Source organism: Chanos chanos, chromosome 2 (assembly GCF_902362185.1).
Source record: "Chanos chanos chromosome 2, fChaCha1.1, whole genome shotgun sequence".
Classification (NCBI taxonomy): domain Eukaryota; kingdom Metazoa; phylum Chordata; class Actinopteri; order Gonorynchiformes; family Chanidae; genus Chanos; species Chanos chanos.
The window spans coordinates 58621696-58645977 of NC_044496.1; the positions used below are offsets into that span (position 1 = coordinate 58621696).

General features: G+C 46.0%; 1 protein-coding gene across 1 annotated transcript; it reads right to left on the reverse strand.

Annotated features, from left to right (window-relative positions):
* Nucleotides 1-21139: 21139 nt before the first annotated feature.
* Nucleotides 21140-23871, reverse strand: rhogd (ras homolog gene family, member Gd). The gene is made up of 2 exons (XM_030764805.1): nucleotides 23828-23871; nucleotides 21140-22822 (listed from the first exon to the last, which is right to left on the reverse strand). Exon 2 carries the CDS (start codon nucleotides 22791-22793, stop codon nucleotides 22218-22220), a length of 576 nt encoding a protein of 191 aa, XP_030620665.1. The 5' UTR covers nucleotides 22794-22822; nucleotides 23828-23871; the 3' UTR covers nucleotides 21140-22217.
* Nucleotides 23872-24282: the final 411 nt, after the last annotated feature.

Consider the following 24282-nt stretch of genomic DNA (forward strand, 5'->3'; position numbering starts at 1 on the left):
TGTCACTGAGAGGCAAGAGGCAGGATGATTACTGTGGAAACTGTGGACACCTTTCAGCACATGAGATCACGTCCTGACTCATTTTAATACACTTACGAGAGAAATGAAACCAAAAAGCTGAAGCTCGTAAGAAAACAGATGAGAAGGCCCTGCAGTCGTGTGCTCTGTGTGAAGCCTGAATGAGAGAGAGTTGTAATATATTATAATGCATTCACAGAGTATATATGACCCACAAAGAGAAAAAGTGCTTACCAGGCAAAATGCTGCTCTGCCTCAGTGTGACACAAAACAAGAGAGAGTTTAGCAGCTTTGTTCATGTTGTCACAGAAACTCAGATAGTCTTGTTATAACTTCCTCTCTTTCTCTCTCTCTCTCTCTCTCTCTCTCTCTCTCTCTCCTTCTAAAACTGCAGACTCCTCTAAAACTTCCTTATCCTTATTGCTAAAACTGAAATGTTCCAAAAGTGTATAACTATTTGCACTTCTGTTTCTCCCTCTACCGTATCTGTGACACTGAGATCTGATGAATATCATGTCCGTAGCTGTTAAAGATCAGGTCCCTGATGCTGTTGGGGAGGTGGGGAGGTGGGGAGGAGCAGGTTGTAAATAGCCTGATGGTTGTGCGCTGTCGGGCTGAGTCATGCTGGGTGCTGAGGAGGCTGTAAGACAGAGCCTTCGTCATACATCATCTTCATCTGTGTGCAATGCATCCCTACCTCTCCCGTCCACAGGGAGACTCATCAACAACAGAACCAGCGCTGCAGAACTCTCAGCTCCTCCCTCACTATTCCCCTGGCACCACAGCCATACCTGCCCCCAGCCCCCAGAGTGAGCGGCCCACCGAGCTGATTCAACACGGTCTGGAATTCTCCTGGATCGTTAGAGCAGTCTCACAGGGACAGCATTTGTCGTTCAAGGCTTTTCTTTCATAAATCTCATTTACAGTGCCTTACAATCAGACGATGTTGGATCAGTCTCGCAAAAGTGATAACAATGAAGCAAATGACTAAGACCAGCCGCTAATAAAGCCGCTAATAAAGCACTGTTTGAATGAAGGGAAAAGTTAAACCCAGTAGCAGCTCGTTGCTATCTCTAGTTTTAATTATTCTTGGCAAGTAGCATTTAGCTGCCTAATGAACTGGATCCAAGAAGAGAATACTGCAGGGGTCCCTGGGTAACACAGGAACAGCATCAGTGGCTTTGAAGTGAAAATGCAGCAAGAAACTTCGAGTGAATTCCTCCGTCTGTCTTGTCACTCAGAGATAAAACCTTGACTCTGTCCTCTTCACCACATCAGGGTGAATTTACTCCAAGAAAACTGTTAACTATTCGCCTCTGAATTCAGTTCACTGGTGAATGAGATGAGGAATCACACTGCTGCAGAGGAAAGACAGACACAGAGAGAGAGAGCGAGAGAGAGAGGGGGGGGGGGGGGTGAGGGGGGGAGACAGAAGGGGAGGGGGGGGGGGGGGGCATAGCGAAAAGGCAGCAGATATTTGTACACCTCCAGACCATTATATCTGAAGAGTAACAATTATGCCTCTAAATTAGTGACTTTTCATTTCCAAAATGAAAATGATACGTGAAATGCTTGAAAACAGGGTACAGTTCAATGGTGATACAAATTTAATATTTACCTCTCAAAGATGTTAAAAGGCACTTACAGAAATTTTGCCTGCTGGCTCACAATGAATGTCAGCACTTCCTGTGTCAAATGTCAGCTGGTCCTGTGTGAGGTGGAGTGTGTTTGTTCTAATGCAGCATCTGGGAGAAGTGCTCTGACCCTGTGGCCGACTGGGGTTTTGTGCTGTTCTGGTTTTCTCAGAAGTATGGAAATTGGCCTCTTGTCAAATATGACTCAGGCATTGTTTCTTAATGAGATGATTATTCACATTCATGTCCAAGAAAACAATCTATTTAGCTGAGTTTTGAATCAGTATCAGATGATACTGTGCCATGATTGGTCAGAAACAGCAGGTCACCACGGCTCTTGGGCCTATCAGCATGCACGGTGTCAGGGGAAAAGCGGGGGGGGGGGGTCATATTTATGCAACAGACCACAGCACAGAGAATGTGCTGAACAAAGAGAGAGCTTTTGCTGAGACTGCACCCATAACTGCCATATGGTGAAAGTTCAAATTCACCTTCACATAAACAATCCAAGACCAGCCCCACACTCCTCATAATTTCTGATACTTGATGCATCAGAAAAATTGTCTAAATTTCTGTTTGTCTTGAGGGGAAAGTGACTCTTTGAGAAAAAAAAAAAGAACAGTGGCATATTGATTTGCCTCATCTCAGATATTATTGTCGTGTGTCAAGTGGGATGCAAAAGTAAAAATTCTTTTAACAATTCAGTGAGTCAGTCAGTTAGTTGTTCCTGACCAGACTGTGACCTTGTAATGACTTTGGAGAGCTGACCTGTAATCCATAATTTAGTGGATGCATAATCAATCCAGATTGGGCTGATTGATCTGAAACACAGGGATGAGACGCTGGAATGTTTTTCAAGCAGCACCAGAACACCTCCATCCCTCCCGCCCGTTCTGTAGAATCTGGTTATGGCTGCAGGGCCGGCTGTAATGGACCCGGTTGGCTCCTTCGCTGTCTGAGTGTGAATTAGAAAGATTGATCACTGCAGTAAACACACACACACACACACACACACACACAGACCACCCTAGAGTCTGCTCCTCTGTCACCCTGGCAGGCCCTGACTCTGCCTGCCTGTCAAATAAACGCTGGAGAAACATAGATCCAAAAATAAGGTCATGAGAGGCAGTTCTTTTAAACGCAGAGTGTATCTCCCTCCAAATCCTGACCCCGCACAGCACAAGAACTGCAGTAAAATCTGTGGTAATGGAAATGAAGTAACTCTTGTCTGCACAGTCACACTTCACTGTAAACAGTGGGTTTTGTTACTCCGTTTTCTTAAGGGAGTCAGCTGCCTCAAAATTTGAGGGTTTCTAGTTTTTCAGGTTCATAGTGAGGCTGCACAGAAGCTCTTGGTTCTGGTCCGTAAGTTCCTTCAGAGAACAAAGGCCCAGAAAAGTCTCATTTAGCCTGGGGGAACAATAATACAGGGACGTAAACAGAATAAGAATCATCGAAGATGATTTCACTGAGGCATCCCAACGCCGGGCTGTCCTCCAGCCACCGTGTTTGGCATGAAGACCTCAGACAGAGAATACCGGCCCACCATGAATGCTATTGTGCTCTGAAAATGCTGGAGAGAAATGAAACTTACTGCAGATTGGCTGAGGAGGGTTTTAATGAGGATGTGGAAAAAAGCACCGCGGCCCAAAATGAACCGTCAGGGGGACGTAATCGGTCTGCGGTGAAAAGAGTTCGATTCACCTCATTTTCATAACGGGTTTATCTGCCTTCCCCTCAATGAGCCAAACAATGCAGGAGAGCGAGAATGGAAGGATACAGGAGGCAGGGATGAGGAGACAGAGAGGAGAGAAAGACAGGCTGGGAAAGGAGGTCTTCTGCTCCACTGAGCTGTGCTCCTCCACATCTGTCCACGCCACTGGCTCCACTACACACAGTGTAGTACTGCACTTCAACTACAGGTACAGCTATTACCCTCACTCCTCAGGAGACAGTGTGTCCGATCTCAGACCCACTCTGAGCTGAACACTGGCTCCCAACACAAAGCCATGTTTACCATTCCACCCCAGTAACTCCCTAAATCACAGCAAGGCCAGGGCATGTCACACTGTCCTATCCTGGGTAAGAATACTGTCCCAAAACTGTTAGAAAATTTAAAAGGAGACAGGAAAGTAACCTTTTTTGTTTGTTTGCACTGTGTAGATTTTACAGGAAAGAAACATCTGGGTAGTTTGTAAGATCCTGATGGTGTGAGGACTACAAAGACAGACACCACACCTGCAGAGGACAACCCAACACGGCAAGAACAGGCCCACTTCCTGTCTCCACAATCCAGCATGATCTGAAATCAGAACATTTCCTTCTCTATCAACACAGAGGACACTGGAGAAAGGTTTACAAAACCATGGTTCTATCTGTCTCCCTCTGTGGAATCGGCCAAACATTTTCCAGAGAGCTATTCAGTGTAAATACTCATAGAAAAGCTCCACTGACGGCCACAGTGACCTGTCTCCACCTCTCACACAGCAGCATCTGAGCTACGGATCTCTCTGACCCCAATAAGACAAACTCTGACTGCAGAGAGGGTCCGTAAACCTAAGATAAGATAAGATAAGATAAGATAAGATAAGATAAGATAAGATAAGATAAGATAAGGCTTTATTGATCCCCAGGCAGGGATCAGCAACAATAAATATAATATACTATAATGTACAATATCACAACAAGCAACATAAAGCAACGAATGAGTACACAACTGTGCACGTAGTGCAGGAAGACGTGACAGTGAGCGAGAAAGGGAAGCGCAGAGGCTGACAGGGCGACCGTGAGAGTGACATGTCCGTTGGCCTGCTCTCTCCTCTCCCGCTGTGGGATTACACCTCTGTCCCCAGGCCATATCATGTCTGTTTATCAGCGAAAAGCTCTTTGAAAAAAGCCCAGCTCCACTTAAGCACATGTGCCTACCTCTGAGGTCACGGGAGCAGGCTGCAGCAGCCCAGATTTCATAGGTTATTTGGACGGTAAAGCAGATTTGATTCCATGCAGTTTTAAAAGGCATCGCCGTGCATATATAAAGATTATCTCTTATGTGACTGTGAGCACTGACAGCTGTTGATTCCAGCATTTTCTTTAGTTTTGCTGCATTATAGAAAATGGAACAGAGCCGTGTAAACAGAAGAAACAGGCTCTCCCTTCAGCTGAATGAGGTTGGACTGAAAACAGCAGCGAGGGGTTCTGCTGTCTTTTGCCTCAGGACTACAACAACCCACAACATTTGTCACAATATCAGCCCTCTCAGCAACATCTCGGAGTCTTGGATCAGAGAACGATCCAGAACAGATTAACCAGATCATTTTTTGTTAAAATGTGTTTTGATGCTGGCAGCTGAAGGAATGCATGGATTAGACTCACTCTCTCATATAGCACAGCGAACTCAGCCAACTGTAAACCTCCCAGGCCCACTACCTCATCCCATCAGAGACACTGAATTAACTCTGCTGCAATCTGCTAGGGAAAGTTTCTCTCTCTCTCTCTCTCTCTCTCACACACACACACACACAGAAGAGAAAGAGAGAAAGAGAGAGAGAGAGAGAGAGAGATTGTGAGAAACAGATGTATGTATGTATGATAAAAGGCAGGGCAGTTTCATTAAAACATACTGAGGACGTTTATTCATTTAATTACATATTTATTAATATTAGGCACTATCAGTAAAAGATATGCTTCGTCATTATGCAGTGAAAGTGTGTGTAATGAGTTCTGGCCGTCGCTGGCATGGGTGTTAAACGGCAGAGAGCTGCTATCACACAACGCACTCTGCCACGGCACAGATTCCCCACCGAGACAGAGCACGGACACAGAGCGAGAGAGGAGAGTGCTGTAGTGTGAGCCCTGTGACGGAGGAAATTAGACAAGTCAGTGGGAATCAGAGTCGTTTTAAAGCGTTTCTTTACACGTCTAGTCTCCGACTGATAGAGGAATAATAAACCGAGTGGAACACTGAATATGATCACCCTCATTAATGAATCTGTGTGGAATTCACGCTGAAAACACTGCAGAAAATTCATTACAGCGCCGTTTTACTACATAAACTTTTCATGAACTGCAGGCCACTCAGTGGCAGTCTTCCCGCCAGCCCCAGCAAACAAAGACATAAATACGCCGTCGGATAGCACCAACCAAAACGCATAGCAACACATCTGACAACAGGCTAAAAGCGAATCTCTGGTAGCAGGCAGAAAAACACCGGACATCTGACACAGTTCGAGTAAAAGATCACTTTACTAAAGCCAGTCCGCCGTGTTCTCTGTTCAGTGAAAGGGGTGACACGTCCAGTTAAGGGGCGACAGTTTCACATGTGTGAAAACGAATGATCGGGACAGAAAAGCATAAGGTTCTGTTTCACTAGCACGGAGAGGACTGTAAGCATAACTGTCTTCTTTATTCTGAAGTTTTCGCGATCCGAGGCCATCTGTCCAATGACTGCGTAAGTGTGAGTAAAATTCTCAAAAAGCCTCACTCCAGGGTTTGTCATTTTGAATCTGTGCTGAGAGTGAAAGTGTGAAGGGAAAAAATGCATCAACCTTCCATCTGTGTTAACGTGTCATCTCACTGGGTTCAGTGTCTGCTTTATCAAAAGACGGAAAACACGACTTGGCGGGAAAAAGACGGATCACAACATGTTTGGTGGCTGTAGGCCGGATCTATCCATATCTATAGATATATCTATAATCCAAGGTTTTCCAGAATCGTACAACTAAATGAAGAAATGAATTCTCCTGAAAACAGGAAATCTCCTGAGACAAAAGAGTGTTTTATCACCCTTCCCTCTTGCTTTATTAGATGAGAATGAGACTAAACGTTTGCACTGGCATAACTGGGTTTTGTTAGTGTGGAACACGTGGGTGTGAGCCACAGCCTAGCGGTGTCTGTGTGGTGTGTTTAGCTCTGATTAACCTTACTGCAGGCGAATCGACCGGAACAGCCCGGACAGCTTCATCTGAAACGATTCTCTGTGGTCAGAGGGGATCACAGCGATAACCTCTCTCTCTCACACACACTTTACATCACTTACAATAGTCTTTGAAACCTTCAGTGTGAGCTACGTAAAGAGAAAATGTCTTTTCTTTTTTCCATCTTTTCTTCTGTTCTTATGAGAGTGATTCATGAGGGGAGAGAGAGAGAGAGAGAGAGAGAGGAGCTAACAATCACATTTTCCAAAGAGAGCGTTACTCCTCAAGAGCGTGGGCATCGTAGTCATTAAACATACAACACCCTCACATGCACGGCTCTGCTCTCCTCACAGCCTCGTCTCCAAGCCCTGCGCCTCCCGGGTTCTCACGCAGAACAACTGAGAAGCTTCAGGGTGTGAGTGGGAGTGTGTGAGTATGTGTGTGCCAGTTCTCTACGGATTACCACAACACTTAGTGTTCTTACACACCATGCACCTCTGTGTGAGATGTAAGAACAGGGAGTTGTATGAAGATGAATGGTAGCTATAACTGCAGTTGTGTGGTTTAGGAATACAAGCACAGATACTGCATGGCTTCCCCATTCTCAATAGCCACTGCACCGATTGGCCAGTGTTTAAAAGAGACAACTGATTTCTCTTGGTGCACTAAACGTATGTTTCTACGGACGTTGGAGTTTGACGTGCACCTCCACACAGGGATGAAAAGAGGTCTTCAAGCGTGTCCTCAAACCCAGGTGCATACTCAGTCTTCTCTCTCCCAAATGAGAGGACCCCATCATTAGAGGAAGTGGTTTTATCTCAGGTGGGCCTGAATCTGGGCCTGCTCGTGGACCTGGTCTTTGTTCCAGTGCTGGATCACAAGGCTCATGTTACTCATCTATCATCCCTTCCCCTCCCCTGAGGCTGAGTGAGGGCACAGAGATTTACAGTGTCCATAAGAGCTCATTCACTTATCTCTCTGCTAATATACATCTGTTTCCTGTTAAACACACACAGCTGGGCCTGCATGGACCGCTGAACTTCAGCAGGGGAAATATGAGTCTGTCTGCACGTCAACCGAAGCAGAAACTCACTGTCTGAACGGAGAGGAGCGTGGAAAATGAAGAAGAGGCCTCTCAGCTCCTTCTACCATATATCTTCTCTCTGTCTGTCTTTCTGTCTGTCTCTCTCCCTCTGTCTCTCTCTCTGTCTGTCTCTCTCTCCCCCTCTTTCTCTCTCTCTCTCTCTCTCTCTGCCTCTGTCTCTGTCTCTCTCTCTCTCTGAGGTTATTTCTCTCTCGTGTTTGTATGGCTTTTCTCACACGCTGTGCGTTGGAATGATAGTAATATGGTTCTTTCGACTCCTCCTTCTCCCTGGGCATTTCTAATCAATAATTCAGGTGTGTTGCTTGGGCGGAGGCTGCATGCTGGTTGTCACAGAGCTTTGAACAGAAGGGCAAGTCCCACCGGGCTGGTGGTCTGGCATTAATTAAATCCATCCCTCTACCCTTCAGTGATGCCTCCCCACGGAGACAGCCCTCATTACCCTTCCCTGCCCAGCGGGGTCTCTACCCCCTCCCACCACCCCCCTCCCCCCCAATCCACGCTCCGCACTTGACCCCATGTAAACTTCGCCAGCCAAATAATGAGACGCTGATGTATCGGTCACATCGATAATGAAGCAATTGTAAAATCATTTTGTTGTTTAACGGTAAGATTTCAGCTGTGAGCTGCATGCTCCAAACCTCTTTCTCACCGTCCCAGTCGGCGTGCGCGTGACCAGAGAGGGTTGGCGGGGTGAAGTCGTCCAGATACAGAGACAGTCATTTTAGCTGAGATATACTCCTGACGGGGACAGGGAAGGTTGTTTAAGCTGAGATATACTTTTGGCTGTGGCCAACACAAATATCCTGGTGATAAACTAAACCTCAGTCCTGTCAGACAGGGGTCTGATGGAGAATTTACCTTTTCTTCCAACACATCTCTGTAGATTTACAGGAGACTAAAAGCACAGCCAGTCTCCCCGCCCTCCCCACGTTCGGCTCATATTGATTTAACTGTGGAAACAAGCTGTATTTCAGCCTCTCCTGTGAAACTCCTCCACTGAACCCTTCTCCCCTGCTGCATCACGCTGATCAGATATTTGGTTTTAAGCATCGCTCTGCCAAAGACCAGTCGCCAAACACACTTGTTGCTCTGCTAACGCTCGCGTTGAACTCCTATAACATCCAGCCTGGTGCTGCAGTTCGGAGCAGAGCGCGGGCAGAGCCTGAACACTGAATCTGAATTGCTTTCAGTATGCCTGCGTTTGTTCTCTCTAGTGGCAGATGCGTGGGTTGATAAATTACACAATCTATTTTGGTTTCGGAGAACGTGGAGCAAAGCCTGTCATATAATTACCGTCATCTCGGCTTATGACGGACGTAGACCCCTGCAGGGAACTACATACCAGGATTCATACACTGCAGTCTCTCTCTCTCTCTCTCTCTCACACACACACACACACACATTTATATACTGAGAGAGAGAGAGAGAGAGGTGGAGTAAAGTTTACACACACAATGCCTGCACAGTGGTACAGTGATGACGTAATCGTTTCCTTACAGCCAGTCGACTTGACTGAGTCCAAATGAACTAAAGGTCTAACAAACTGGTCGTGTCCATGAAAAGCTGTTCTGCTTTCCTACACTCTGACCGTACACTCTGACCGTTCACTCTGACCGTACACTCTGACCGTACACTCTGACCGTTCACTCTGACCGTTCACTCTGACTGTTCACTCTGACCGTACACTCTGACCGTACACTCTGACCGTTCACTCTGACCGTTCACTCTGACCGTACAGTACACTCTGACCGTTCACTCTGACCGTTCACTCTGACCGTTCTTGACAGATGATTGAATGACAGACGACAGTTACGGTCTCAAAGACTCAACACTACGGCCATTTCCAAAGTGCCGTCGGTGGTCCTCAAAAAATATCCACGTTAATTCCAGCGGTTCTCAGATACAGTCGGTCCTCTTCGCTCTGTACTTCAGTCGGCTGTTTTTCATCAGTATCCTGTCATTACTCTCAGTATTATCATCATTGTTTTTCTCTGTATATCAAAATCTGTCTGTTTCTCTCTGTTTTATGTCTGTGTGTTTGTGTGTGTTACCTCTTTCAGATTGAAAAAAAAAATCACTGTAAAATTACCATATTTTTCTGGAGGCAATCTGAAAAGTGACATGCTGTTTATTTATAGAGTACTATTTGTATAATTTGTCTACAAGTTGTTTTTTTTCTGCCCTCTGTGTTTGTGTTATGCGGCTCACAGCTGTGTTTTTAATTATTGCAGTATCACCGCCCTCCTTTGAACAGCCCCCTTTCTAATGCACAATTTTTAAATTTGCCTTTTCACCCAATTTTTTTCTCCGTTGTTTAGTCCTGGCCAGATCCCACTCTCCGTCTCGGTTTCTTAGCCTAACAGCTAAATACTCTAATGACAACTGTTCACTCTGACAATCACCTGGGTCTTGATCTCCCAGAGAGCTGATATAGTTAAAGAATATAGATTAATGTGTGAATCTGGCTGTAAATGCATTTCAGTGTCTTTTTTTTACAGTGGAGGCATTCTGGGGCTTTTCCCTGTCTGTGATCGCACAGAGGGTAAGACAGGTCTCAGGAGACAGACAGGGTAACGTCAAAGCCGGGACACACCAGCTTACATTACGGTCAGCCTACAGCCAGCTCAGGGGGCAGGTGGAGGTCTCCCCCCACCCCCACCCCCACCCGCACCGAGGGGTCAGCCGCTGGCAACTGTTAACACACAGTCTCAGAGGGACTGCTCTCCACCTCTCCACTCGACGTGTTATCAGTTAAACAGACCTGCTCCACTCACTGTGCTCCACATGTCCCTTCAGTCAGAGAGGGCCAAGCTCTTTTTTACCCTCATCAGGCCCCTCTAATGTTGGGGGTGTGTGGCTGAAAAATGGGTCCAGATATATTGAAGTGGGAAAGGTCAGTTGGCTCCACAGAGCAATGACGTGCATGGCTTAGTGAATATGTTTGAAGTAGAGAGTGAATATTAACAACACCTCCCCGCTCTCTGAATTCACTCACAGAATGTTCCAGGTTTTTTTTTACTCCAGTAATCTTCATTGACACAAACCATAACACCATGATTAATGGGGTTTTGGCGGCATTTGCCAGTGTGTATGTTTGTGACATATAAAGGGGGAGAGGGAGAGAGAGAGACAGAGAAAGAGACAGAAAGAAAGAAAGAGAGAGAGAGAGAGAGAGAGAGAGAGAGAGAGAGAGAGAGAGAGAGTGAGATGCATTATGCACAGAATTCACACTTCTCTGCTCTGTTTCCATGGCCACAGTGAAAAAGCTGTCAGTACTGAATTGACAGTCATTTGCATACCCATAAACACACGCATACACACAAATACGCGTGCACACACACACACACACACACACACACACACACACACACACACACACACATAGACAACCTGTGCTTATGTGTGAATGACAGACCATTCTCCTGTCTGGTGCTTTATGAGACAAAAAAATATCCCAGACAAAGTGCACACAGTGGGGCTTATGCAGCGTCTTTAACTCAACCGTCCTCATCCTGTTTTATCATCATCATCCTCCATCAGGACTTCTCCTCAGAACTCTTCACACCCCTCCTGCTGGGCCCTCTACCCATTCTCTGTCTGATCTCGGCCGGTTCGTCTGTGGGTCCCAGTTGAAATGAGAAATCCAGTCTGAGATGAGGAGAGCGGTCTGGGAGAGAGAAAAGCTGTGAAAACCTTCAGGGGTTTCATCCGTCTTGTGTCGTAGTGTCCAGGGCTCGGTTTCTACCTGCTCTCTGTCCCGTTGGCTCTTTGGTCTCCAGGCGTCGCTGACTGGTGTCGGGGCCCGGTCTCCTCCAGCGTCACGCTGGGATAATCCCCACTGAGGATCCCCCCCCCCCCCCCCCCCCCCCATTTGTTTTGTTTTGTTCCCATGCTGTGTATGTACATGGGGGGTGGTGGACTCACAAAGACCCATCTAATTGGTCCCTCTCATGGCCCCAGCGAGCTCTGCTCAGCCGAGAGGAGAAGCACAGAGCTGTTATCTGAGTAATAAGAGACAGCTGTCCCTGTAGAGTTATAAGAGAACAGAAACAAGTAGCTGTCAAACTCTACAAACCCACTGTTTGCCTTTCACAGTCTGTTCATCTGTTCACCCTGTTACATTTACAAATAGTGTACATCTCTCACTTTACCATCTCTCTCTCTTCTTCTCTCTCTCTCTCCCTCTCTGACAGTATTGCTTAACCCTGGGGGAGAGCTGAATGTCTGTGAGAATGGGGGGAAAGTGTTTTGTGTTGTGAGCTGTATCATAATAATGGGATATTGCTGAGAAGTGAGGACTGATGCTCAGTTTCCACATAAAGAGGGGTAGAGTTGCCCAGAGTGCAGTCAGAGGTCTGCTTTTCCTCTGTTTGGATTGGGCTTGGACTAAAATGTGGGGATATGGTTTGTGTATCAAAGACAGACTATGCTGACGTCTCAGGCTTTTTACATAGCGGATCAGCGCCGAAGGCCGGGCCTGATCTATAAACATCTCCAACAATAATAAACTACCTCCAGACGGGTCGTTTCCTCTCTCAGACACTGGGCCTCGTAACCTCACCACATTCCTCTGCTGCTCCGAACTCTTCCCCTCCTTATCATAACTCACCTGGAACACTGAACTCTTCCCCTCCTTATCATAACTCACCTGGAACACTGAACTCTTCCCCTCCTTATCATAACTCACCTGGAACACTGAACTCTTCCCCTCCTTATCATAACTCACCTGGAACAGTGAACTCTTCCCCTCTTTATCATAACTCACCTGGAACAGTTAATTCTTCCCCTCCTTATCATAACTCACCTGGAACAGTGAACTCTTCCCCTTCTAATCATAACTCACCTGGAACAGCGAACTTTTCCCCTTCTAATCATAACTCACCTGGAACAGTGAACTCTTCCCCTCTTTATCATAACTCACCTGGAACAGTTAATTCTTCCCCTCCTTATCATAACTCACCTGGAACAGTGAACTCTTCCCCTTCTAATCATAACTCACCTGGAACAGCGAACTTTTCCCCTTCTAATCATAACTCACCTGGAACACTGAACTCTTCCCCTCCTTATCATAACTCACCTGGAACAGTGAACTCTTCCCCTCTTTATCATAACTCACCTGGAACAGTTAATTCTTCCCCTCCTTATCATAACTCACCTGGAACAGTGAACTCTTCCCCTTCTAATCATAACTCACCTGGAACAGCGAACTTTTCCCCTTCTAATCATAACTCACCTGGAACAGTGAACTCTTCCCCTCTTTATCATAACTCACCTGGAACAGTTAATTCTTCCCCTTCTAATCATAACTCACCTGGAACAGTGAACTCTTCCCCTCCTTATCATAACTCACCTGGAACACTGAACTCTTCCCCTCCTTATCATAACTCACCTGGAACAGTGAACTCTTCCCCTCCTTATCATAACTCACCTGGAACACTGAACTCTTCCCCTCCTTATCATAACTCACCTGGAACACTGAACTCTTCCCCTCCTTATCATAACTCACCTGGAACACTGAACTCTTCCCCTCCTTATCATAACTCACCTGGAACACTGAACTCTTCCCCTCCTTATCATAACTCACCTGGAACAGTGAACTCTTCCCCTCTTTATCATAACTCACCTGGAACACTGAACTCTTCCCCTCCTTATCATCTCACCTGGAACAGTGAACTCTTCCCCTCCTGATCATAACTCACCTGGAACAGTGAACTCTTCCCCTCCTTATCATAACCGATGTCTGAATAAAATAATTAAACTGAAATATGTTTTTAAACCATGTCTGTTGTTTGTCTACAGTAAAAAAAAAACAACAGTGTGTCTCTGACAGATCATAAAATACAGCGACAGTTCAATGTTAAAAGGACATTGGGACGGCCAGAGAATAAACTGTGTCACCATTGACATTCTGAATGGAATGGAGTCTGTTTGTATTCATACAACGTGTTCTACCTGGTTTATCCTAACAGCCTTCTTAAGGAGAGATACAATCTGTTCTTTTCTGGGAAATGTGCTCAGCTCACAGAAGTGACTCCAGAACAAAGATTTGGTCTTCTGAGAATTTGGCTCTGTCCGCACAGAATTCTTTGCCCAGTTGTGTAAATTGAGTGTTGTGTTCCATCAGGAGAACAGGGTGTCAAGGCCTCGAAAGAGATGTAATCTGGCACCTTCCACTGAACCCTGTGTGCTGAATACCTCACCCTGCTTTTGGGTCAACCGCTGGGGGCCGTGTGCACGGCCCCTGCTAAGTTACCGTGTAGCCTTTTAAGCGCTGAGAGAACTGACAGATCACGGAAAGACTAAGCTCTTTTGTTCCTCAGGTTCTGCAAATCATCAGCTGACAGGCTGCTGCCATGACAGAGAAAGAAAGAGTGTGAAAGAAGAAAAGCGGTTTGTGGTGCTGCTGTTCTCCGCTGGGTGAGGCGCCGTTTGGTTTTGCTGAATGCTCCCATCACTGGTCTGACAGGTTTGACGGCACAGAATCACAACACGATGCTAAAGCGCTAATTGGACAGAGAGACTGAGTTGTCAGGGATGCTGTGTAGGCCTGTCAGTGGGAGGCCTCAGATACACTGAACTGATCTGGGAAAAGGTCTGATGTGTGCTTATAGTGCTTCACATGAGGAGAGGGGTGAGGGAGGCTGATCCCAGATCTGTTTTAAGGAAGTAGAGAGGCAGAGGAGAGCAGCGCAGAGAGAGCTTCGCCTGTTCACACACGCAGGCCGTCGCCACGGGAGTGACAGCCCTCTGACGACTGTCCTCAGACACAAAACTGTTTCATTTGTGCTCACACTGCCTAATGAAAGTCAGAACCCCTCCGAATCCTTACGTGGCGTGAGAGAGAAAATGTGAAGCTATACCTGAGAGATGGCCATGTTAGTGTGAGAAGTTACTGTATGATGTTAGTGAGATGTCAGTGTGAGACGTTACTGTAGGATGTTAGTGAGATGTTAGTGTGATAAATTACTGTAGGAGATGTTAGTGAGATGTCAGTGTGAGAAATTACTGTAGGATGTTAGTGAGATGTCAGTGTGAGAAATTACTGTAGGATGTTAGTGAGATGTCAGTGTGAGAAATTACTGTAGGATGTTAGTGAGATGTTAGTGTGAGAAATTACTGTAGGAGATGTTAGTGAGATGTTAGTGTGAGACGTTACTGTAGGATGTTAGTGAGATGTTAGTGTGAGAAATTACTGTAGGATGTTAGTGAGATGTTAGTGTGAGAAATTACTGTAGGAGATGTTAGTGAGATGTTAGTGTGAGACGTTACTGTAGGATGTTAGTGAGATGTTAGTGTGAGAAATTACTGTAGAATGTTAGTGAGATGTTAGTGAGATGTTAGTGTGGGAAGTTACTGTAGGATGTTAGTGAGATGTCAGTGTGAGACGTTACTGTAGGATGTTAGTGAGATGTTAGTGTGAGAAGTTACTGTAGGATGTTAGTGAGATGTTAGTGTGAGAAATTACTGTAGGATGTTAGTGAGATGTTAGTGTGAGACGTTACTGTAGGATGTTAGTGAGATGTTAGTGTGAGAAATTACTGTAGGATGTTAGTGAGATGTTAGTGAGATGTTAGTGTGGGAAGTTACTGTAGGATGTTAGTGAGATGTCAGTGTGAGACGTTACTGTAGGATGTTAGTGAGATGTTAGTGTGAGAAATTACTGTAGGATGTTAGTGAGATGTTAGTGTGAGAAGTTACTGTAGGATGTTAGTGAGATGTTAGTGTGAGAAATTACTGTAGGATGTTAGTGAGATGTTAGTGTGAGAAATTACTGTAGGATGTTAGTGAGATGTCAGTGTGAGAAGTTACTGTATGATGTTAGTGAGATGTTAGTGTGAGAAATTACTGTAGGATGTTAGTGAGATGTCAGTGTGAGACGTTACTGTAGGATGTTAGTGAGATGTTAGTGTGAGAAATTACTGTAGGATGTTAGTGAGATGTTAGTGTGAGACGTTACTGTAGGATGTTAGTGAGATGTTAGTGTGAGACGTTACTGTAGGATGTTAGTGGGATGTTAGTGTGAGAAATTACTGTAGGATGTTAGTGAGATGTTAGTGTGAGAAATTACTGTAGGATGTTAGTGAGATGTTAGTGTGAGAAATTACTGTAGGATGTTAGTGAGATGTTAGTGTGAGAAATTACTGTAGGATGTTAGTGAGATGTTAGTGTGAGAAATTACTGTAGGATGTTAGTGAGATGTTAGTGTGAGACGTTACTGTAGGATGTTAGTGAGATGTCAGTGTGAGAAGTTACTGTAGGATGTTAGTGAGATGTTAGTGTGAGAAATTACTGTAGGATGTTAGTGAGGTGTTAGTGTGAGAAATTACTGTAGGATGTTAGTGAGATGTTAGTGTGAGAAGTTACTGTAGGATGTTAGTGAGATGTTAGTGTAGGCTGTTACTGAGATGTTAGTGAGATGTTTGAGTTGTTGTTCATTCTGCCCTTTGCTTGTGTCTGTGCATGCAGTATAAAAACACCAGTAAAGCTTTTATTACTGCGGTTTGTTTTGGTCTTCACTACGAACAAACACAACAATGTTGTGTATAAACGCTGCCATGGCTAAGTCAAAGCTTTGTGATTTGGGAAATGTTGTTTTTGAGAGGCATCTACAAGTGTCCGGAGCGTCCTTATGCTGAGTTAATTCCACGGTCTTAAACAGGCTGCAGAGATGCGGGCGCGGCCAGAGCCGGACGAGGCGTGAGCGCTGACGTGTGGTGAGACTGTGTTGGTGTGTGATTGTGTTAGGCAGCTCCCATAGTGGTAACTGAACACACACTGGCACATTTAACAGCCAAACAAGCCCAGGGCCCACTGTTTCACCCGCACGCTTACCGCTGCGCGCCCAGGGAACGCGGCCGACTCTCAGCCTCCGCCGGCTGACTGGAGTGTAAATGGAAATATACTGTGACAATAAACAGCGTGTTTAAGCTCCCGCTCCACACATTACACTCCAATATTTCAGCCCGCGCCGAGGGACGGCAGAGTCGCCTTCTCCCCGAGTCCTCGCTCTCCCTCGCTCTCTGAGGGAATTTATTTTCAAACACACGCCCTGTCGTTCCCTGCTGTTCTTTTCATGAATCACTTCATTTGAACGCAAAGGCTTGAGCCATGCTTTTTTCTTTTTGGACTGGGGCAGAGGAACTGTCAGCGGTGTGAACCAAAGACAGTCTCTCTCTCTCTCTTTATTTATTTATGTTTAGAGTTTCATCTCCATTCTCTTAAAGAGAGAGAGAGAGAGGAATATGAAAGAGAGAGAGACAGAGAGATAGAGAGAGAGAGACAGAGAGAGAGAGAGAGAGAGACAGAGAGACACTGTCATTGTCATTGACCAGATCCAGACCTCAGTAGACTGCCCTGCTCCCACTCTTCCCACAGTGATGAGTCACCTCAGGGCGGCTCTGACAGTGAAGAGCCACTGCATCATTCAGCCAGACACAAGGCCCGCGTACAATCACTGGCCTTCTGGAAAGTCCGCACGCTGCTCACCTGTTCCAGTTTTCAGTTTAGTCTCTAACAGTCAAAGGCTTGTGTTGGTTTGTATTGGTTACATGCACTGGTCTGTGCAGTTCTCCAGTCAAACAGTGCTTTAAGTCCATACACATTCATTACCGAAATACTGAATCAGACTGTGTCAACATCACTCACATTCTCCCCACACAAACCAGTCAGCGACCATCCGCACTAACACATCAGTCAGCCCTGATCCACCCTAACACACCAGTCAGCCATGATCCATCCTAATACACCAGTCAGCAACCAGTCACAGTAACACACCAGTCAACCAACATCCATACTAACACTGCAGACAGCAACCATCCAAACTAACACTTCAGACAGCAACCATCCATACTAACACACCAGTCAACCAACATCCATCCTAACACATTATTAGATTCCTCCTGTCAGCACTCACTGAATGTGTCTGAGGGTTGTTTTTATTAATCTATTTCAATCAAAACTCCACCCTCAGAGACACCAATATATCCATATTTCTAAATGGTGTTAAGGTTTCCTGCCCAGGTCAGGGTATTCGTCACATAACACTGGTATAGATTTAAAGGCCACATTCATTTTTCAGCGTCAGAAACGCCATCACTTTCAGAGCCTGTGAAAACGGATGGACCATGTGGGAGTCTCACTCTCTCTGATGGATGGCACTGCACATGCAGGATGTTGTATGTGTGTGTGTGTGTGCTTGTGCGTCCGTTTCCTTTGTATCAGAGGTACACACAGAGACACATCACTGCCATCTAGTGGACACAGACGTCGAGTACATTTTGCAAGCAACGATGAAAAAGATTATGTTTATGAAATATTTAAAGGAAAATAATGTAGGCAATGAAAATGACAACTGTGTTATCTGTTCTTATACCAAGCACAGGCATGGATGGAAAAGAAAAAAAAAATCTTTTAATAAAGAGGCGTCATTTCCACACGAGTAAACTTCATCATCACTTAAAAAGTACCAAAAGGCCAGCAGGTGAACGGTTCTCTTTTTCAGGCAGGGACACGTCGTAACTGGTCTTGCATGCGTTCAGGGCAGTAACGTTCGTGACTGGGGCAGTCAAGGTGAGAGCAACAGCCCGGAGCGCTGAGTGCACTGCAGTCTGCTGTGATGTTTATCTGCTTTGTTGTGGTCTGTGCACCGACGCAGCGGAAACTTGCGTGTGTGAGGGCAACTTTCAGTCTGCTCCCCGGCAGCAGCAGCAGCAGCAGCGACACCTCACTGCTTACTGATTACCTCTCTCCTCCGCAGTCATTTGTTTCCAAATGCACCTCCCTGCGTGTGCGTGGGTGACCCAGTGGCTTTCTAGCATTTTCTGCATCACTTGAATTGACAACCACATTCCTCACACCTGACATCAGAAAGCCCCGCCCACGGGTCCTGACTGCTCTCTGAGCTTCGACAGATCATCAGTGCCAAAGTTCACACAGGAAAAAAAAAAAATCAAGACACGACACCGCATCCTGTAAACTATAACCATTTTATTTAGCATAATTTAAAATCATTTCACTGTTAGTTCATTTATACAAATATGTTTTGCTATATAAAAATGACAACTTTGACAAAATCAAGTTCCCAGTGTATAAATTTAGTACCACACAGCACGGCAGGCAGATGTGGGCAGGAGAGGAGCCCAGCTGTGTCCGCTCTGCTCACTCTGACAGCATATTCCAGAGAGAGAGAGAGAGACAGAGAGAGAGAGAGAGAGACAGAGAGAGGGAGACTGAGAGAGGGAGAGAGACAGAGACTGAGAGAGAGAGAAAGAGAGAGAGAGGGAGGGAGACTGAGAGAGGGAGAGAGAGAGAGAGGGAGGGAGACTGAGAGAGGGAGAGAGAGAGAGAGAGACAGAGACAGAGAGAGAGAGACAGACTGAGAGAGAGAGAGAGAGAGAGAGAGACAGAGAGACAGAGAGAGAGAGAGAGAGAGAGAGAGAGAGAGAGAGAGAGAGAGAGAGACAGAGAGAGAGAGAGAGAGAGAGGGAGAGAGAGACAAAAAGAGAGGGAGAGAGGGAGGGAGAGAGAGAGAGAGAGAGAGAGAGAGAGAGAGAGAGAAACATGGCACGCAGGACTGCCACTGGTACACCACAGCTTCCACAGTCAGGAGAACTGACATGTCAGCGCTGCTTTTCCCTTACATACAGTGCTGGCTTTCAGCAACGAGACTGGACAAAAAGTGGTTACTGCTTATCAGTTTGGAAAGTGGAATTAACTGTAAGAGTCCATCAGGCACAAAACGGAAAACAAAAACAGGTTCTTGTTCAAGAAAAACAAGTCTCTTGGCCTAAGGTTTCTTCTTTAAAAAAAAAAAAATCTCATTTCATTTAGTCTCTATGGTACCACACGAGGCCAAGACTGACATTCATTACAGACTTTTCAGTTCAATACCGACTTGGTGTGACATGTCTGCATGCAAAGGCCAAGTGTTGGCAGACATCTACACAGCAATAAGATAGGCCACAAATTAAAACCAAAGACACTTTGAAAAGGTGTTTCCATCACTGTATTGCTTTAACAAAAAAGATAATGGCTTTAGGTTTGTCAATCTGCATTTCAGAGAAAACACACACACACATGAGCCAAAGTTTCCATGTGAGAACCTTGTTCCAGAGGAGAGTGGGCCGAGACTGTGGACTCATCCACCCTGTCAGTTTCACACGGGCTTTTCTGTCACACAGCAGCAGGCTGTTCGCACACACACACACACACATACATACACACACACACACGCGCACGCGCACACACACACACACGTCAAAGCACTTCCTACAGAGGCCACCGACAAGCATCAACTCAAATCAAAACCTGATGACACACTTTGGCTTCCTTACAACCTGCTCAGCAAGATTTCTTTTCTTTTTTGGTTTAGAGAAGCGGAGCAGGACAATAAATGCAGTCTAGACAGGATTGCGGAGCTCGCATGTATGTGAACCGCTCAGTCAAAGGGCTTTATTCTCTTTCACACACATATACACGCAGAGAGAGAGGTGGTGAACAGATTAAGACCGTTATGGGTAAGACCGTCGTGTGACCGTGTGGCTATGCTCAGACTCACTTGGTGTTGAGGTCAACAATGTTTTTACAAACATGCTGCACTAATGCCAGTCTAGGATCACAGAAGGTCAGAGTTCAGTGCTCTGGTCACCACAGTGCCAGAGAGCAGGTCTCAGTTCTCTGGGTGAGTCACACTGATCTGTCCCTGCATCACTCACACCTTTCGCATTCCAAACACTCAGCCACTGACGCAAAGGCATTCACAACTGCTTTACTCACAGGTGCTTCTGACCACGGAATAATTCACCATATTACCAGTCAACACGATGAGGGAATGAGATCGTGACAGGATGGGGGAAAAACTTGTTTAAAAAATAAGTAGGTAAAAATAAGTGGCAGAATTAAGGCAGGTATCATTTGTGCAGTCTACAGTCGCTCCTTTAGAGTCAGCAGACCCACTAACTGATTGCATCAAATATTTGCAGCAAGAGTTCAAATTCATATGTTATTAAAATATTATCTGGTCTTATTGAGAGACACTAGCAGGCTAGTGGCCATCTAAAAAGCGGTGAGTGTAGACCGTCACAGGACACGGGGCTCAAGACCAAAGTCATGGCTGGTCCATCACTTGCACTATGAGGACTTCTCCAATGCTTCATCTGTCACAGCACCACTGACACTGTGGTTTTAAAAGGCCCTCAGACAGGCCTTTGACTCCACCTGTCCTCACAGTGCTGATCCTCTCTCTGAGCCCAAGTGTGTACTGAAGGACTGAGTGTCTGCACACTCACATTAACACACACTGAGAGTAAACCACCCACACACTACGAGCACTCAACAGAGTGGACCTGACAGACACCAACTCACAGCTTTCAAGAACGTACTTTGGGTTTCAACAATAGCAATAATAATAAAAGAAGAAGGTGGTGGCAGGGGGTGGGGTGGGGGGGTCAGTCAGTGGGGGGGGGGGGGCGCAGCAGGTAGGCTAAAGCTCAAGTTCTGGGCTGCATGAATGATGAGTACTTTAAAAAGGCAAAAGTAATGTCAACACAGTGAAGTCATTTGTGTGTGTGGACACACAGAAGTCCCAAGCCTTTGTGCAGGTTAAAACAGAGAACCAGCCTTTGGCCAATGATATGTCTGATACTGTTTGAACAAGGCACTCAAAACACTTTTTCACTTTCTCCAATAACATCACAACACATACGATAACAACAAACACCAGAGAGGACACTTACTGTATCAAAACATTTGGTTTGTGCTGATTCAGAAAACACATTACACATTAATTCAGATCATGTAAGGGCCACGTGTGCAGGTCCCCACACTCCGGGCTAGTGTCGGTGCCCGCGTGCGTCATTAATGATGGAGCACTGACAGAGCAAGACACGGTCCTGACAACACACTGACAGCTCAGGCCAGCAGGCGTCTGCCGTGCCGCTCCCGATCCCTGACAGGACCTGTCTTCCGCTGGTTTTCTTTAGGAGCACAGGGAGAGGGGTGAGACAGGAGACAGAGGTTAGGGGCTGCTTTACAAGGCACACACTGAGTTCATGGCACTGAATGGGAGGCCTCCTCTGAGACTAAACAGGGAGAAGAGTGCTCGCTTCTCTGCCTGTTGAAGGCCTTGTCTTCAGGTGGTGGACAGGTCCATGGCTCCTGACTGGTCTTCCAAAGGACAAGAAAGGAAGACGGTCTGCTCAGACGGGCTCGTTCATACAGACCACTCCCGACTTATACACATCCAATACTCATGTCTCCATACCATTTCTACCACCTGTGTAAGCACAAGTGAATCTTGACAGACGCGACCGAGTTAAAACAGGTGCGCGTGTGTCAGGATGCAGATCAAACTACAAATCAAACAAACAAACAAACAATTTGGTGTAAAAGTCAAACCAGGAAAAGGGGACTTTGGCGCTCAAAAAAAGCAGAGAGGCCAGAAGGCATCTACAGGAACAAGAGAGATGACTGTTACCGCCGGCAACCAACGAATGGCTGTCCATCGCCCGCCGTGTGTCCGCACTGGCAGCCAGGTCCTGGAGCCACAGACTATAAGAGCACACACTTTTTGGAATTCTTTTTGGTAACAGGATAGAGCACGGCACGCACCGCTTCAGTAAACACCTCCCGAACTCCCTCCTGGAGGAGCGCGGAGCACTCCAGGTACTTGACGGCGCCGATCTGCTTGGCCAGGGCGCTGCCTTGCTGCTGGGTGGTGGGGGCCAAGCCCTGTTCTTTCAGCTTCTTCACCGTGTCACCGTCGGAACGCAGGTCTTTCTTGGTGCCCACCAGAAGGATGGGCACGTTAGGGCAGTGGTGGGAAACCTCCGGGTGCCATTTGTGGCGCACGTTGGCGTGCGAAGACGGGCTGCCGATGGAGAAGCAGATGATGAAGACGTTGGTCTGCGGGTAGGAGAGGGTGCGTAAGCGGTCGTACTCTTCCTGACCGGCCGTGTCCCACAGGTTGAGGCTGACCGTGCGCCCGTCCACGCTCATCTGAGCGCTGTAGTTGTCAAAGACCGTGGGGATGTACTCCTCAGGGAAGGCATTAGTCGTGTAGGAGATGAGCAGGCAGGTCTTCCCCACCGCCCCGTCTCCCACCACCACACACTTTATCGTTTGCATCCTTCCTTCGTCCGCACAGGCAGGGACACCTACACCGCACACAAACACCGCACACAAACACCACAGTCAACGGGGACATGCACAGGGCAAAGGAGCAATCAGACACACACAGCACAATTATTAAATACATATGAACACACGTAATATTAGGGACGCGTCTCTCACAGCATACAGCTCCTAAGTCACTGGAATAACCGTACCCAAAAACTCCGTTTCAATGACAGAAACACAGACATATACAAATGACTTGGTCAAGACCCCAGCACCTACACCCATTCATTTTTTTGTTTGTTTGTTTCCATTAATTTAACAGTGCACGTCAAACATGTTAGAACAAGGGACGGGTTTCGCTATTAAGCTAATCAAAGAGAAAGTAAACATATCGGCAGGGTAACTTGTCAGTAGGGCGAATGAAAAGGCAACACCACGAGCCTTCCTGTTACAATTCTGTACTAAGCGGTGGTTACCAATTCTTTGCTGTCTTTTGGAGACACTCGCTTTATGAAAACAACTGTGATTGGCAGAAATTTAGCCAGCCATTCAAACAAACTTTACCAGCGCCTGCCGTTACAGCATGATAGCTACCCTTCAGTATTTGCTAGCTAACTTCAAAAAAGTCTTCGTTGAAGATTTGAGATTTACTTTAACGCATAAACAAAGTCTTTCTTCAGTATCCTTAACTAGTTGTTCTGTTCTGATATATGGCTCTGTGTTTGGTTCATTAGCTCATTTGTAAGTCAAAACGCAACCAAAGTTACAAACGGTCTGTTAGCCAGTTTAGCAGTTGAGCTGTGTAGCCTTCCCTTGCAAAGTTTCGGTCAGCTACTTCGGAAAGTTATCGAGGCTGTGCTAACTTTGCTAGCCAGCCCGCTAGCTACAAAACCATTTCTTATTCCCGGGTTTTCTCAACACACCAACAAAATTGTTCAAAACTTACAGGACCCACTTACAGTTAATAATAAAAACAAACATGTATCACCTAAACCCGAAGAAATTAGCACTATAATGAACGTTTTAGCAATTTATACACTCACCGCCTTATAGAGTCCTCTCGCGCCCTATTCCAAGTTACCAGTTGCTCAGACGTTTTGCAGCGTGAAGACAGAAACTGTAACAGACGCTTATTAGCAAAGAGAAAGTCGGACGCAACTTCAAAGTAAAAGTCTTTTTTTTGCAGCCTTCAGAATATTTTTGTGTTAAAAAAAATCCCTGTTCATTTACATATCGACCAGATGGTACTGATCAAATTACCTTACACATCTTCAGCCCTTGTACAGTACCATCTTAATTCATTAATCTATACAACCTAATCTTAGCAAGGTCAAGTTTATTCTGTACTGTTAAATGCAGAACCAAATCCTGAAATGATGCTATGTATTTTTCTAAAGCATATGTTTTGATCTATCTCTCTCTCTCTCCCTCTCTCTCTCTCTCGCTCTCTCTCTCTCTCTCTCTCTCTCTCTCTCTCTCTCTCTATATATATATGTAT

Excerpts from the sequence above, each read along its gene's own strand:
- rhogd (XM_030764805.1), bottom strand. The coding sequence starts at position 22,793 with ATGCAAACGATAAAGTGTGTGGTGGTGGGAGACGGGGCGGTGGGGAAG.